The 17,982-nt window shown below is 34.0% G+C and overlaps 1 protein-coding gene across 1 annotated transcript; it reads right to left on the bottom strand.

Moving 5' to 3' along the window:
- Window positions 1-1,019: 1,019 nt before the first annotated feature.
- Window positions 1,020-2,235, bottom strand: LOC149562627 (uncharacterized). The gene is made up of 2 exons (XM_089823900.1): window positions 1,885-2,235; window positions 1,020-1,524 (listed from the first exon to the last, which is right to left on the bottom strand). The coding sequence occupies exons 1-2, from the start codon at window positions 2,231-2,233 to the stop codon at window positions 1,466-1,468; spliced, it is 408 nt and encodes a 135-aa protein (XP_089680026.1). The 5' UTR covers window positions 2,234-2,235; the 3' UTR covers window positions 1,020-1,465.
- Between the last annotated feature and the right edge of the window lie 15,747 nt (window positions 2,236-17,982).

The following is a 17,982-nucleotide window of genomic DNA, read 5'->3' as shown; positions in this document are numbered from 1 at the left end:
TCATATTTTAAAATTAGTATACTACACAAACATTCGCAATAAGTCATATTCTAAAATTAGTATACTACACAGACATTCACAACAATGACATAATTAAGTCAGTATCCATCTTATCATAATTAAAATAATTTATTCTTATTTCCAACTCACATCATAATCACCATTTATGCATGTGAAAACAAACTTCTTTTGATTATATATGAACTTAACAATTTAAAACAACTCGACTTGACCCCATTAGTTTAATGGATTTAATAAGTATTCTTTGCTCTGAATTCATATGTACATTCTACATTGCGCAAGAACATAAAGGCTTTACAGGAAATTAAATATACTGTTAAGATGAATCCTTCAATCTAGGACTTGAATCTATACAATCAATAAAATTAATAGTGTAGTTCTAGTTTAATAGACCCGAGAACACATTAGATTGCAGATATGGAAATTTAAGCAGCATTCAATCAAAACAAAGATTCATAAAAGAATTATGGGATCAGGAATGATCATGTTTACAATTCTTCTCACAAACATCAAACAAAATATGTTCACAATTCTTCTCTACAGAACAGGGAAATAAAACAATAAGAAACGTAATTAAAAGATGGCAGCACCTAGCATGCATAACTTCTGCAGCAAAAGATGCAAATCTTGAAAGGGAAGTAATTAGAACATAATCATACTTTAACATTGAAAATTCTATAATTCACACACACATACATGTATAAAAGCCTTCACAGCATGCTGATGAGGCTAAAACCTAGGCAAGCATTGAAAAGAGTTCTCTATACATAAAACAATCACAATAAAATTTAAACAATGCCTCATTTTAATTTGTCAAACAAAATAAAAACAACACCCTGCATTGACTCCATTATCTGCACACCACATGATTCCTTTTTACATTGTGCCTCTCCTACATCCAATCCATCAAATAACATGCAAAGAGTCATATGTTATAAAGTCGAACTTGCATAGTATCATACCTGAGACTGACACATCTTTAGACAAAGTTGCCGAGCTGCAATGTAAAATTCTTCTTTTTATTGAAACGATCTATGCTAATTCTCATCCTGTTCAGACTGTATAATAATTAACAGGGGAAGCCCAAAATGGGTGATAACTTATAATATAGGCTGTGAAACACAGAGCCATTGTAGGGATAGGCAGACTTGAAGCCCACGAAACCAACACCATAAAAATATCAACGGGAAGTGCTCAAATAGCATTTCAGTCAATCATTCTCTAACACAAAATTGAAACAAACTTAATATGTGCCCTGCTGTGAACACTGGACAACTCTAGTATCAAAGTCTGTACTACCAATAATTTTTTTTGATGGATGTAATTCACAAAGATGTTTTAGGTATCCGATATGGGCCCACGCGTGCCTGAAACCTCTTCGGGTAAGAGCCAAGGACTGAGGAGCATCCACGCTGCCAAATTCGTCCAGGGCACGATCCCGGCCTCATCCCTTTTTGATATGTTCAGACCTTGCACTCAACAAGACTTGATCCCTGATGGGCTCTTTGTGAGCCATTCAAATGAAAAGAGATATATAGAACATAAATTAGTTGACCTCCAATTTAGGAAACCCACAACCGCTAAAATGTCTTGTTATTAACTATAGGGTGACCATTATTAATTGCCCTTGAACATGAAGATCACCATTGGTGATACCGATGAACTGTTGAAAATTTATTAACGTGGCAAGCAAGAAAAATCTGTCTTCATGAATGAACGTTGACCACAATTAGCAGAAAAACCCAACACTATCAATGAGCTTTGAGGAAGACGTTTCAGAGATTCACTTTCACTGATTCACCATGTCTTAAATCAAACAATTTGTTCATTAAATTATGCAACACTTAGAAAGAGAGAAGGAACCTGGAATGCGATGGCTAAGTTTCTTTTTCCTGTGTTGTTTTCCCAGATTGTTCTCCTTCCATTCTTCTGAATTCCGCCATTTTCCCCAAAGCACGCAATACCAAGAAGTCTTCGAGTTCATGCAAAGACGAGAGTCTACAAGATCTTCTGCACTGTTTTCAGTCTCTTGTGCTGCGGCAGAAGATGCTTTGAGCTTTAACACGTGCATTGCCGATGTGTGGTTGGAATTAGGCTTCCCAATACAGAGCCCATTGCTACGAGGAGCGGATGTTCTCAGGATACGATATTCATTTTTTTCTTGCCGGTAGCGGTGGCAAGAAAAATGCGCTGGAAATACTACCCAATTCATAACTAATCCCAAACTGATTCCCAAAATTCTATCAATGGTGCGAATTAATAGGTTTGAAAATTAACTACATTCATTTTAACAATAATAATCAACCACTAATGCCAAACAGGAAGAATTTTTAAGAATAAAATCTACGTGGAAATAAGTTCACCGATTTATTCGGTTTTTAAGAATAAAATCTACGTGGAAATAAGTTCACCGATTTATTCGGTTTGAGGGAATAGGTTGTGACACATGGTGAACAAATTTTTCAGATTTGGACTAACTGCATATGCACAATAATGATGAACAGATTGATCATGTTTTTCCTAATGAGATAACAAAGAATGCCAACATACTTGTTGAAGTAAGCTGCATTTCCACTTTGCCTCTAATGAATGAAAATCAGAATCAAGCATTTGATAGAGGTAAAAGGGGACTTCAAGTTTTGTTGGCATGGGGTAATCATTTGTACATTTATACTAGTTGTTTCTTGCCTTCAATAAAGAGCTATTGAATAAAGTTTCTTGGTGTAGTATTCTTTACCACATGATGCTAAAATATTTTCATACTTACAAGAGGCATGCATCCCCAACTAGAGTCATTGTTTGTACTCACATTCTTGAGAATACCATCTCATTTTTTTTGCAAAATAGGCCTCATTTTGAACTTTCATGCCATAGTGCCCAACTTGAATTATAGCGCTTATTAGGTGTTCTATGTGTTCCAAACATTTAATTTACCATATTCATGCATCTTAGGTCCTCAACTTGAAATTCTAAATCATTGTTTGAGATGTCATTTTGAGAAATTGTCAAAGCTGCATTTTTGCATGTGTCAAGCAAAGCGAACTTGTATAGTTTGCACCTTTATATATTGAGTTGTGTTTCGTGACTTATTACTTTTGGAATGTGTTCATTTCATATTAGAGTACTTATATTTTGAATTTCAAGTCTCCATGATAAGTTCTAATAGGTCTTTCAATCCCTCAAATTTGAGTGTTTACCTCTATCATACTGATTGCATTTTATTCAGAATTCAAGTGCTCCACTTTGTGAGTGATTTTTTTTTTCCTAGTTAATCCTATGGATGTAACTCCTTCACCAATGCATTGTAGACATCATAAAAAACCAATGTGTTTAGTTAAGCCCTTGATGGATCTGTTTGATAAGTTTTCCAATCTGATTTCAAAAGCATTTTGTTTTTATGTAATGCTGACATGATTTTGAAAACTCCAAATGCCATTGTAAAGGATGTAATCACTTGTGATATGTGATTGGTATGACTAAATAGTTTATTCCTAAGAATTATACACTTGATATATTTATACCACGCCCATTTTTAGAACCTCACAACCCCATTTGATCACTTTTCTAAGCCTACTTGAAACCAAATTTATTTAGTTTCAGCAAGTTTTCAAGTTCTATAATTCTGAAGTGTTTGCTAAACTAAAAAATGTGTCTACCTGATTGTTAAGAGACCAAATTGTAGACCTGTACTCTCTATATAAGAGATAACCTATATCTTGAATTATAATCCCCCAAGTAATTGTTTGACTTATTTTTTAAGTTGATTCCAAATGCAACTTAAATTTTTTTTTGTATTATGAATTAATGTATATATAGATGGCCTTATTGGAGAAGAAATATTTTGTACCTTGCATATTCTCATGAGTTTCAGATCACTACTCCATATTGGTGCATCTTCATATGTTGGTGTGCCAAGTTTCACTCCTTTGGAACTTCCTTCGGTTTTTTTACTAGACCCCTTTGAGATGAAAACTGATATCTCCTGACACAATTAGTAATAGGACAAAATGAAATGAGTAAGTTCAATGATTAAAATATTTTATTTGGATAATTGTAAAAAAATTTCCTTTTACAAGGTGGATCTCTATGTACTAGAGGATGTACATGCCAATGCTAAGGTCCAATTATGAAAGTTAATCATTTTTTGGAAAGGCAACAAACAATGAAGGAAACACATATATTGTGTGTAGGATATGAATTCGTGGAGTTATTTGGTAAACACTAGAAGAAAATGTCAAATATTTTATCCCATATTGGTTATGAGGGGGGGTTTACTTTTGTTATTTTTACATGTAGACGCTTAAAAAGAAAAATGTAAAAGGATAAGGTGCCTTATAAAAAAATGGCATGCATGTAGAGCTCACATTGTTCTTTTGCTTATCACTAATGTTCTCATCTAAATCTAATAAATAATATAGTTAAAAAAAGATTAAAATTAGACAAATATAATAAGAGTTTACAATTAATTTATTTGGTAGATTAATCTATAATTAAATGAGTTAAATTATTTAGTTTTAAGTCCAATGTATAATAAAATTAGACTTATAATCACAATTAATACATAAAAATCTATTAGATCAATAATTTTACTAATTTACAATTAAATTAATATATCGATAGTCCTGTATACAAAGTACAAGCTTTGAATTACATTTTGTGATCTATTATCAAAATAATAATTTTTACTTAAACACATCTAAAATTATTAAAATTGTAAAAAAATAATTCACTTAATGACTCTTAATCTTTTTTAAAAATTTGAAAGTAAAAAATTAAAAACTTGCAATGCCCATTGAAATAAGAAATAGATAAAAAATGTGTATAATATTTTTTAATTTTGTTTATTTTAAGAAATTTAATAAAGCTACCTGATTACTTCCATTTACAAGGTTGAGATTTTCCATACCAATAAATTTAATTTACATAAACTTTATCTATACTCTTTAAAATTAACATTTATATGTATTTTAATAGTAAAATAATAATAAAACTAATTTTAAATTTAGATTCAAGATAGATTTCTATTATGTAAATTTAAAATTCATTAAATATTGTTATAAATTTTTACTATCCAAATTTAAAGTTCATTCAATATTATTTATTTTTTCTTAAAATATTAAGTGCACTTTGATAATGCTTGCTAACAAAGTGCATCAACACATGTTCTAATTGATCCATGTTAAATTGAAAATATTTTTCAATCAAACATTGAACCTACACAAATACCCACAAAAATATATAAGTCAAACCAAAAAACATTGAGAGCATACTAAAATTTTCTTGAAAATAATAGTAACTTGATCTAAAATCACTTACCAAAAATGTAAATGCCCCAAACCTCTGTAAATCTGAATACATACCTAATAAATCCCACAAGGAGCTGTAAATAAATGAATAGTAGACAAAAGAAGATTGTGCACTAAGAAGGAAAAAAGCAAGATGAAGGGAAACATTTCTATATGGATGAGGAATTTTTTAAAGAAACAAACAGATCCTAGACTAAAATATAGAAAAAAAAATTAAAGGGAAGAAAAATAAATATAAGAAAATAAAACAATCTGAAATAGCTAGTCTCAAATAATTTTTGACAAGCAAGGCTGACAATTATCTGGCAAGAAATTATAAAACAGGGGAGAAAAGCTCCCATATATAAGCCCATTGGCTTAACAAGTGAAGTGGAGGATGAGTTGTGATGACATGGAAACCTACTAGTGAAGTGGAGGATGAGTTATGATGACATGGAAACCTACTAAGAAAGAAGTGATGAAGACAAAATGGACATTCTCTGACATGACCATGTAGATGAAGTGGACAAGATGGACATGTGATGGAATGCTCCATTTTTGGTGGGTCCGTTGTGATGCAGGAAGAAGAGAAAATGAGAATATGACAAGTGGTTCATTCTCTGAGATGACCATGTAGATGAAGTGGACAAGAAGGACAGGTGATTGATTGCTCCATTCTTGCAAGTTGTGGTGGGTCCTTTGTGATTTTTATACAAGAATGTGACGTGATGTCACATGTTTATGAGGCCCAATAGGATTGTGAAGTGGCAACCAAGTGTGCAATGACATGGTGATCTAAGGGCCAACCATAGTGTAAAAATTGACACATGATTCAAGGGCAATGGCATAGAAAAAGTGATACATAGAACAATGCCATGTTCTTGCAAGCTAGGTGGGCTAGTTGGTGAGTGAGATGTAAAAATGGGCTTGCACAACATGTGGCATTGTGGGACTCATCTAGGAGGTGACATCATAGTTTATTTGCATATGAGGTATCGATGACATGGATTAACCAATGAATTTGAAGGTGACATGGGGTAGTTGATGAGGCTAATTATTGCCTCTATTGTATGATAGTTTTAAACACTTTGTTGAACACTGTTTTATTTTCATCAGGACATTTGTGAACTTATGTTTACCTAAACCAATGATTAACCTATGGGTAGATAGTATGTCATCTTTTGCCAATATTATATATATATGATGCAATATTTCATATAAATATCATAATGTGTGTTATTATATTTGAATTTAATTTGATAATAATTCTTATTTGCAAATATCTCTGCATTATAATTAACTTGTTAGCAGTGAAGCTGAAGATGATCAGAATAATTCAAATTTGAACATTGAAGAGAGCCAATGGCATTCAAGGAGAGAAGAACGTTGAAGTTTAGCCATGGTGGAGAAAAATCATAATGTACCAAAGGACATGGTTGCGAGTATGGAGGAGCTATGAAGACTTACTACATTCTCTACATTTATTATTATGTCAAGTAGTTGTTTAGACTTTATTATTCCTACCTTGAGCCATTATCTTTTCTTCTTGCCTTGAGCTATTATCTTTCCTTATTCTTCACCTAAAAATTTCTAGCTAGTTTGTTTGATCTTTTGTTTTGGAATAAGCATTGATCTTCTATATATAAGGATCAAACCAGTTGTGCTAGGGGTTAGAAGAAGAAATTTTATGAAAACAAACTGTTAACTTTTGTAGTAAGTTGTTTTTACAGTTCTATGTATTTTTTTCCTTGTAATGAATTTTTGAAATGTAACGAAATAGTTTTTGGCTTCTATCCTATGTTAGTAGATTAGTAGAAGCCAACCAAGGAGGCCCACTTGGGAGGTGGATTAGATTAGAGTAGTATAGATTTATTTCCAAGCATTTCTAGTATTGCAAGTAGAAGTTGTAAGTTCCTTCTTGAAGCATCATACTTTGTGAATGTTTCTGCAACATCTATGAGAATAGTTATAGTAGATGAACTGAGTTGGAATATATGTTAGCATTTCATTATATTTCTAGTATTTGTAAATAGTTAAGTGTGTTAGTTTCCTGCATCAATAGTATAGGTTCTTTTTCTTGCATTTTACTTTTTTGCAGCATAAGCATAATGACTCATTAAGAGACCTAGTGCACATATTCTGCTGACCATTTCAAGTATATGTCCCTAGGTTGACAAGATTAGATGCACCTCATAGTGGGAAAAATAGTCCTTAGATTGAATACATTATTCCTAAGCATGGCCTAGAGCATGATTATTATACACCTATTGTGAGGCGGATCATTTTTGGCATCGTTGTCAGGGATGGTGTCAAGCTAGGAGCATTTTTTAGTCATAGTTCTTAGACAAAGTTTTAAAAGAAATTTCTAGTTTTAAAGCTTCTTTCACTAGTGTGAAGAGTTTAGTTGCATGCATCGAAGAGGAAGATGATGAGATGAATATGGTGGATTTCTTCCACGGGAGTCTGTTAATTTGAATGAAGAAATTGAAGAAGGAGTTGAGTTACCTTTTGAAGACGCAAGTCCCATTTTTCCTACAGAATCATCTTCAAGAGTAGAACCTATAGATACAAGTGGTCTTCAACCTTTTGCTGAAATTTTGGCCAGTGTCCTTGATAATACTACTTTAAATCCACTAGTTGTTAATAATCCAGTACCCAATGTTCCATTTCAGCAGCAACCTCATAATCTAATACCCCTAGTAATGACACAACCTACATTTCCATTTCCTCTCCCAAGCCTCATAAATACTGATAATCTCAAGAATATACCTACAGTTGCTCTTCCAAAGTTCTATGGCCTTGCAATCGAAGACCCTGATACTTTCTTGTTTGAATTTGACATACTTTTTTGTAGTTTTGACTACAACACTGATGCCCATAAGCTCAAATTATTTTTAGCAACATTGAAAGAGACAGCTCTATGATGGTTCATTGCGTTGGGAGCCAATGTAGTAGGATCTTGGGATGAAATACAAACTCTATTTTTGGATAAGTATAAAGAGTATTGCAAAGCCTCTAGTTCAAGAGGAGATGATGTCTTTAGGATATTATAGAAGGAGGAAGAAACATTGGAAGACTATGTTTCACGTTTCTTATATACACCGCAGAAGAACCTCCAACATGTGTTGTTCGAGGATTCACAAAAGTTAGTCTTTCTGAGAGGTGTGAATGATAACTGTCTAGAAGCACTAGACCTGATGGCTAGTGGTGATGAATATCAAGCTTCTTGGGATGACCTCAATAAGATATGTCAAAACTATTCAAGGTCAACCATGAAGAAAGGTCAAGGACCTCATCCCAAAATCACTAAAGGAATCAACCAAGGGATTTCAAAGCTTGAGATATCTAACCTATTGTTAGATTTCAAGAAGGATATCATCAATGATGTCGCTACACATCTCAACACAATGACTAAAAAGAAGAAGTATGTAGAAGCTGAGTTACAACTAGCTGAATACTACCCTCATTTCCAAAACCAAAAGAAGGATTGCCAATGCAAACTGGTTGCAAGCATGGAGAACTAACATCTTCCAACTGAGTACCTCAAGATAGATTGAGATGATGAGAATTTTTTTTTTGTTGCTCAATGCCATCCATGGGCCCAATGTCAAGGTATGCCTTAGGACCCTTTGCAAAATTCAAATTCATATGGTAATCAATGAAAAAATTATAATTTCTAAGGTCCTCCAGAATATCCACCTAATTGGAATAATGCTGGGCAAAACAATCTACAACAACCCCAATGGCCTCAGAATTCCCAACCATCCTGGCCCAACCAATAGAATAACCAATGGCAGAACCAATGAAACTATTGGCAAAACTAGTAGAATCAATGGCAACCACCCCAAGGGAATTGGTAATCTATGAACTAATGGAGGGGATCTCAACAGTGGCCTAACCAAAATACCAATACTCCACAATTACCACCTCTAATTCAACAACCTGCTCTAATGCCACCACCTGCAAATCCCGAACCTCAAAAGTAGACATAGTTACCTACACAACCTCAACGACATCCAAATAGCCAACAACCACAACCCATGTATAGTGCTGATGCTTAGCAATATCCTACTTATGCTCTGAGTGTTACATATATACATTTGAGATTTGGTACAACTTTACCAGTACCTAAACCATTTCTTATAACTGAAATACTAGATACTCTTGTAGCATTAGAACCCTTAGTTGCTAAAGAGGTTGACCCAACCAATATCACCATTTCAGCTCAAGTTCAACTAGTAGTGGAACCTCCTTTTCTAGAAAAGCTTATACGAAATAAACCTATACAATTAGAGGAACACCATTTTGATATTTTTGATCAGTTGAAGAACATGCATGTCTAAATACCCCTATTCCAAGCCATTAAAGATGTTCCAATCTATGGAAAAGCCTTTAGAGATGCCTGCCTAAAGAAGCCTAGAAGGAAGAAAAAGGACCTCACCATAGTTAATGTTGTAGGACAATTGGCTGACATTATGTTAGGAAAATTGATCACACCAAAATATTTTGATCCAGGTAGTCTAGTAGTGGATGTGAGCATAAATGGGTAGTCTATTAAAAATGCTTTAATAGATCTTGGTACTACTATAAATGTCATGACCAAAGACACTATGAAGAAGTTGAAAATAAAAGGATTAAGGGCTACTCCAACAATTCTACAACTTGCAGATAGTTCTACTATCACCCCTGATGGGATGATAGAAAACATAGTTGTAACCTTATATTCTCTAGAGTATCCTATAGACTTCATGATTCTGTCCCCCAAAGTTAATCTATTTGGTTACCCTGTCATCCTAGGTCGACCATGGTTAACTAAAGCTAATGCAAGTATAAGTTGTAGATCAGGGAATATCACTCTATCCAATGGCCAAGCAACAAAGAAATTTGATTTATATCCTCCAACTCAACCATTACCAGATTTGAGCACATCTATTTGGCTAGATTTAGGGGATGAAGAAGAAGAGTTGAATTCTATAGTATAGCTTATGATGTTACATATACAATCCTTTCTAAAGATGCAGGGGGAAGATTTAGTACTTCAGAGTATCCTTACCAATAGTTGTATGGTAGAAAAAGATGTATCTAAAAGTTCTGTGTTGGAATTAATCACATATGTGGAATGTAATGAGAATTGTACTATGCTCAAAGAACCTGCCATTCTTCATCCACTCTTACCATGTGAATTAGAATCAAGTCCAATCTTTGAAGCTTCTATGATAGAGCCTACCACTATCGTTGAACTGTCTAAAGGTCATAATCTCCATGTTAATCCCAAATTAACAACCACACAGATTGAATAGTTAATAGAGTTGCTTCAAATCCATGAAAAGGCCTTTGCATGGGACTATGGTGATATGAAAGGGTTGAGTCCTACATTGTGCACCCATAGGATATACATCAATGAAGGGTGTCTACCACTCCATCAACCCCAAAGAAGGATAAATCCAAGCCTTAGAGGAATAGTTAAAAATGAATTGCAAAAATTGCTTGATGTTGGTTTTATTTATCCTATTCTGATAGTAGATGGGTGTCACCCCTAGTCATAGTGCCCAAAAAGGGAGGAAAATAGAGAATTTGTGTAGATTACAGAGAATTGAATAAAGCCACAAAAAAGGATCACTTTCCTCTACCATTTATAGACCAAGTTCTAGACACTCTAGCTGGAAAGAAGTATTTCTCTTTTCTAGATGGGTATAGTGGCTATAATGAAATTAGTATTGCTCCTGAAGATCAATACAAAACCACATTTTCATTCCCATGGGGTAGTTTTGCATACTTTTTTTTACCATTTGGTCTATGTAATGCTCTTGCAACATTCTAACGAGTTGTTATTAGCATCTTTGCTGATATATCACACGATTGTATGGAAATATATATGGATGATTTCACAACATTTGGAGTCACCTTTGAGGAAGCAATGATGAATCTTGAAAAAGTTTTAGTAAGGTGTCAAGGACATAATTTGGCACTTAAGAGTGAAAAACGTTTCATGCTCATGAAGAAGGTGTGGTACTTGGTCATTTCATATTAGTTGTAGGAATACAAGTGGATCCAGCTAAGATAGAGGTAATTCAAACATTGCCCATACCTACAAAATCAAAAGATGTAAGATCTTTTCTAGGTCTTGCTGGATATTATAGATGTTTCATAAGAGATTTCAGAAAAATAGCTAGTCCCTTGTATAAATTACTCACAAAGGAAGCTGAGTTTAGTTGGACATCCAAATGTAATGAAGCCTTCCTACAACTTAAGAAAATTCTCACTATAGCCTCAGTTTTACAAGGCCTTGATTGGAATTTACCTTTTCATATATATACAAATGCTTTTGACTATGCCATAGGTGCAGTTCTAGGACAGCAATCTCAAAATCTTAAAAATGCAATATATTATATTAGCAAGAGCCTTCATGGACCATAATTAAACTACACAATGACTAAAAAAGAACTATTAGTAGTAGTTTATGCCTTGAACAAATTTTGGCATTGCATAACTGGTTATCCAATATTTGTTCATACCGATCATGTAGCAATTAAATATCTCATGAAAAAACATGCTATAATAGGTAGGTTAGCAAGATGGTTACTATTGTTGCAAGAATTTGATATAACTACCATTGATAAGCCTAGAAAAGCCAACGTTGTAGCTAATTATTTATCAAGAATCCATCATGATGATAATGACACTACTCTGGTAGATGGTACATTTCTAGATGAGCATTTATTTCATATTGTTGTTCAAACTCCATGGTATGCAAACATTGCTAACTACATTTTAGCTAATAAAATACTAGAACATTTTTCCTACAAGGAAAAGAAGCTACTTGTAGAGAAAAGTTCCCATTTCTCTTGGATAGATAATCTCTTGTTTTACACTAGACCTGATCAAGTTATGAGAAGATGTGTGTGATAGGACAAGGCATATGACATTCTACATGCATGTCATAAAGAACCATGTGGAGGACACTTTGCAGCAAAAAAAATAGCCTTGAAAATCTTGACAAGTAGTTATTATTGGCCTACACTACACAAAGATGCATTCAACTATACACGGAAGTGTGATAAGTGTCAAAGGATGGGCTGACCAACAAGAATAGATGAAATACCTCTTAACCCACAGATGGCATTAACACCATTTGACAAATGGGGCATGGACTTCACTAGTCCAATTGATCCTCCATCCATTGGGAAATCCTATATCCTTGTGTGCATTGATTACCTGACAAAATGGGTTGAAGTCACAGCCATGAAGCATGATCATGATGAAAAAGTTACAAACTTTCTATATGAATAAATTTTTACTTGCTATGGTGTACCCAAAGAGCTAGTCACTGACCAAGGTATGTAATTTACCTCTAATTTGATCTCAAAATTGATGAAACAATACAACAATTGGCACCGAAAATTAAGTCCTTATCACTCTCAAGCTAATGGGCAAGGAAAGGTCAAAATCACAAACTAGAGAACATCCTAACAAAAATAGTTCATTTACATCGTAGGGATTGGACCAAAAAATTACAAGAAGCTATTTGGGCCTATAGAACAACATGGAAGACTACTACAGGATTCACACTATTTGAGCTCATATATGGGAAAGTAGCAATGCTCCCCATTGAATTTGAACATAAAATTTTAAGAACTACACTAGAGTTAGACATTGAACTTCCTATAGCACAAAGAGAACATCTTCTACATCTTAACTCTTTGGATGAAATGCACAAAGCTTCTTTGGAATGTATTAAAATTATATAGAAAAAAATAAAACAATAGCATGACTCTCACATTATCAATAAAAAATTTCAAGTTGGTGACTGGGCACTACTATATGATTCCAAATTTAAAGATATGCTAGGCAAGCTACAAATAGGATGGCTAGGTCTATATGAAATTATTCATGTCTTTGACAATGGAGCTATCTAATTAACTATGATTGATCTAGTGCCTTTTAAATTATTAGTCAATGGTCATAGACTCAAGTCATATAAATGGCCCCAAACAAAAGAGGACTTCCTATAGCAGTTTCAACGGCTAAATTCAAATACACATCAGGTAACTCTTCCTGTAGCTAAAGGTGTTAACCTTCTGACTACTGCTCTTCAACACTAATTTCTTTGTGCATGCTCATAATAAAAACTTTATATCCACATAAAGTTCCAAACTTCTCCATTCACTTTATTATTTCTTCTCTATCCACCTCATCTCATTTCTTTACCTTCCACCCATCCACCTTCCATGTCATCATTTTCTAATGCTTTCGATAAACATCACAAGTTTGCTGACAGATGCTGTCATTGCTGACGTAACTTTTTCCACCTCTTGGTTTGTGCAATGATTAATTAACAGGTATAAGATTTTCAAATTATTATTCATTTATAATATGCAGATTTTGTTGATTATATCTAATACTACATTCTTTATATTATGGTGGCAAGTTCCATACCTCGTACTAAGTCTGACAAGTGTGGACACTTGTCCATATTTCTTAGGGGGTAGGGAAGGTTACTAAAACCCAATGACATTCCTATTTATTTGTAAATATTTTTCCAAATCTTCATATTTCCTTTATTGATGGAATTCAATTGTCATAAGTACACAAGTGTCAAGGTGTTGTACCCCTTATTTTTGAATTATTTTATTGTCAGGTTGTGATGTGACTTGTATTTAAATTTTAAGTGATCTAAATCCCATTTTCGGACGATTTTCACACACATCCATGATTTACTCTCATTAAAGCCATATTATTGCTCATAAAAAATTGTTATGACATTAATTACCTATCAAATGAAATGTGAAAATGGGTCTATAAAATAAAAAAAGAAGCTTGAATTCATAAAGGGGAAATAGTGCAAGCAGTGTAGATAGTGAAAGTGTTAAGTAGAAATGTGTGGACAATTATAACAATGAGAACTAGTGGAGCATACAGTTGTGCTCTTAGATGTAGAGCCAGTAAGGAGATTTAATGCATGTGTTTGGTTAGGGTATTTCTTAAGTTTGACTGCATTTGATGAAGTAGCCACAAAATTCACAAGGATGTTTGATGAAGGAGAAGGTTCTGTATGGGATTTAATCGTGGTTGCTACAAAAGAGTGAATAGAAAAAGTAATTGGGTTACTTGCAATAGGAGAACATTATCCTAATATGCATGATGCAAGATCAGCCAGAGCTTAGTTTATCATACCAACTGATCCTCAAATGGATATTACCAAGCAAGGTTGCAAAAGAACATCTCTTCTGCTACCATACAATGAGCTGGCCATGCAAATTATTAGGTACCTTACATGTGAAGGGAGATTTTCATATTTACATGCACATCATTTTGAATTGCTCAGTTGTATAAGGCATAATCATCCAGCAAATGTTCCCAATTTCTTGTACAATATGTCGTGTATTAGTGCTGAAGAAACCCAAAAAGGAAAGGAAAATTTCATCACCCATCATGCCCTAATTAAATTACTCATAGAGAGATCACTTAGGGATGTTTCTCCCATGTCATGGGCAAAATTTGTCCAAGCTAAAACCTTAAACCCCAAGCTGACCTTAATGAATAACCCAGTGAGGAGAATTTAGTTCCCACTAATGAACTTACTAAGCAAAGAACTCAAGAGGCTGAAGCCAAAAATGTGCAAGATAATGTGCAAAAAAATGTACAAGAAAATATCCAAGAGAATGTGCATGAAACTATGCCTTTACCTATTTAAGAAACCCAAAAACCTACCTCTAGCCGAGCAAAGAGAATATAGAAATTGCAAGAAGAGATCTTTGCTCTAGTAAAAGAAAAGCCAAAACCTATAGTTGTGAGGCAAAAGAGACTAAGACGAGTCATGCAGTAGTTACTCTTGTAGCAGAGACACCAAAAGGAAGAGGTAGGTAGAAGGCTGTGATACTAGAAGAAATCCCTGTAAGAAGAAGTCCTAGAATAAGAGGACAAATTTCTAAAGAATCCACTTCATCCAAGCCATCTACTAAAGAATCCCTAGTACAAATTGTTCCTAATCACTCTCCTCCTTATCCTAAAACTAAAAAATTCCTAAAAACCCTAATGAGGAATGTAGGGTTGAAGTCAATAAAAATCAAAATGATACCTCAACAGGCCAACTAGGTACTTCAAGCTATAGAGATGAAATAGTTCCTGAGCAAGTTTATCCAAATACTACCCTAGTTCCCTATAAATCAACGTGGCTTATTGATTTTGTAGAACATTTATGGAGGGAACAGAGGAAGAGGAAAATAAACCCTAAAGAGGACATCGATTCCATTACATTGTAGAAACTCCTTTTCTAGTTTTTTGGACAACATATATTTTCTGTAGCCCTATGGAAAGAAGAGAGGAAAATAATGAAGAAATACATAGTGTCTCTAAGTGCAAAAATTATAGATTTGAAAGAAAAATTAGCAAATCAAAAAAAAAGGATGGATCATGCCCTTAAATTGGTTGATCAAGCACTTGCTTGTAGACCGCTGCCACAGATTTATGCTCTTTGTTTAAAAGAACAATTTATTTTATTACAACTTATGCTAACCCTTAAGGATATAAATGTAGAATTAAAATCGGCCTAGGAGTTCTGTGGTTTATACTAGACTCTGCCATCCTAGCAGCAAAATTTTCTCTATGAATTATATGTGCATAATTTTACTACCCCATTAGAAACCCAATGGAATAAACTAGAAGAAGTTCGCAGGGACTAGTTTAGATTAACTTATGGGGATACAAGCAAGGGAGTAAGGGATAGAATCTTCACTGCTAGAACTAAGGCCTATGCTGATTAGGAGAACTTACCCTACTCTGCCTTCCAGAGAGCTATGGTTGGTGCTAGAAGTAGATGGGCTAGATTACCTAAGTCACTTAAAAGGTCAGATCCACATAGTCCCATCAATTTGGAGGCTGCCCTTCATCAAGCTCCAAAGTATCTATAGTTAGGGAAATAGGCTAGACCATTACTATGGTGCCCACTCACTATGCAAACTCTAATGCTCATGTGGCCTTTATATGACATTAATGCTAACATATTTGACAAGCTGCACGAGGACAATAGAAGGGAGGTTTGGGAAAGAACATGATGATTCTATTATACCTTTACGAGTAGCAGGAAAGGAAGGATAGAAGTTGAGGAATTTAGGTCACTAATGAGGAAATGCAATGCTTGAGGACAAGCATCAGTTTACCAGGGGGCAGATGATGAGGCTAATTATTGCCTCTATTTTATGATAGTTTTAAACACTTTGTTGAACACTTTGTTTTATTTTCATTAGGACATTTGTGAACTTGTGTTTACCTAAACCAATGATTAAGCTATGGGTAGATAGCATGTCATCTTTTGCTAATATTATATATATGATGCAGTATTTCATATAATTATCAAAATGTGTGTTCTTATATTTGAATTGAATTTGATAATACTTATTTGCAAATATCTCTACATTATAACTAACCTGTTAGCAATGAAGCTAAAGATGATTAGAAGAATTCAAAGATGAACATTGAAGACAACCAATAGCATTCAAGGAGAGAAGAACGCTGAGGTTTAGCCATGGTGGAGAAAAATCATAATGATACAAAAGGACATGGTTGTGAGTATGGAGGAACTATGAAGGCTTACTCCATTATCTATATTTATTATTATGTCAAGCAATTTTTTAGACTTTATTATTCCCACCTTGAGTTGTTATCTTTCCTTCTTCTTTGCTTGCGAATTTGTAGCTAGTTTTTTTGATCTTCTATTTTAGAATAAGCATCAATCTTCTATATATAAGGATTGGACCAATTGTGTTATGGGTTAGAAGAAGAAAGTTTATGGAAAAAAATTGTTAACTTTTGCAGTAAGTTATTTTTACAGTTCTATGTATTGTTTCCTTGTAATGAATTTTTGAAATGTAATGAAATAGTTTTTGGCTTCTATCCTATGTTAGTAGATTAGTAGAAACCAACCAAGGGGGGCCACTTGGAAGGTAGATTAGATTAGAGTAGTATAGATTTATTTCCAAACATTTCTAGTATTGCAAGTAGAAGTTGTAAGTTCCTTCCTGTAGCATCATACTTTGTGAATGTTCCTACAACATCTATGAGAATAGTTATAGTAGATGAACTGAGTTGGAATATATGTTAGCATTTCATTGTATTTCTAGTATTTGTAAAGAGTTAAGTGTGTTAGTTTCCTGTAACAATAGTGTAGGTTCTTTTTCTTGCATTTTACTTTCCTGCAACATAAGCATAATGACTCATTAAGAGACCTAGTGCACATACTGTGCTGATAATTTCAAGTATATGTCCTTAGGTTGGCAAGATTAAATGCACCTCATAGTGGGAAAAATAGTCCTTAAATTGAATGCATTATTCCTAAGCATGGCCTAGAGCATGATTATTATACACCTATTGTGAGGTGGACCAGTAGTAACTTGTGGGTAAGTTGTAGGACCTACATTAGAGGTGATTCAAGCCATGAGGGCCAAAAGGAACTCCCAAGCTACCCTTGCTAGAGTTACATATAAAAGCCAACACAATATCACAAGAAACATTGATTCCAAATAAAATTATGATGAGAAAATCTTCTTACAACATGCGAGACATAAAGCCTACCTAGTTGTAGCCTTAAATAACTACAATACAATATGCACACTTAGAGATTGAGCTTATAGAGCTAAAATCATGATATCTCTCTTCTACCATCCTTAATGATGCCTAC

This window comes from Cupressus sempervirens, chromosome 4 (assembly GCF_028749045.1).
Source record: "Cupressus sempervirens isolate cs-2001-9-10 chromosome 4, ASM2874904v1, whole genome shotgun sequence".
In the NCBI taxonomy this organism is placed as follows: Eukaryota; Viridiplantae; Streptophyta; class Pinopsida; order Cupressales; family Cupressaceae; genus Cupressus; species Cupressus sempervirens.
This window is presented reverse-complemented; position numbering and strand designations above follow the sequence as displayed.

What these genes read in the sequence shown, in the direction of transcription:
- LOC149562627 (XM_089823900.1), bottom strand. Translation starts at nt 2,233, where the DNA reads ATGAATTGGGTAGTATTTCCAGCGCATTTTTCTTGCCACCGCTACCGG. An exon ending in ACTTAGCCATCGCATTCCAG is followed by an intron (nt 1,525 to 1,884) that starts GTTCCTTCTCTC and finishes TGGCTCACAAAG; the next exon opens with AGCCCATCAGGGATCAAGTC.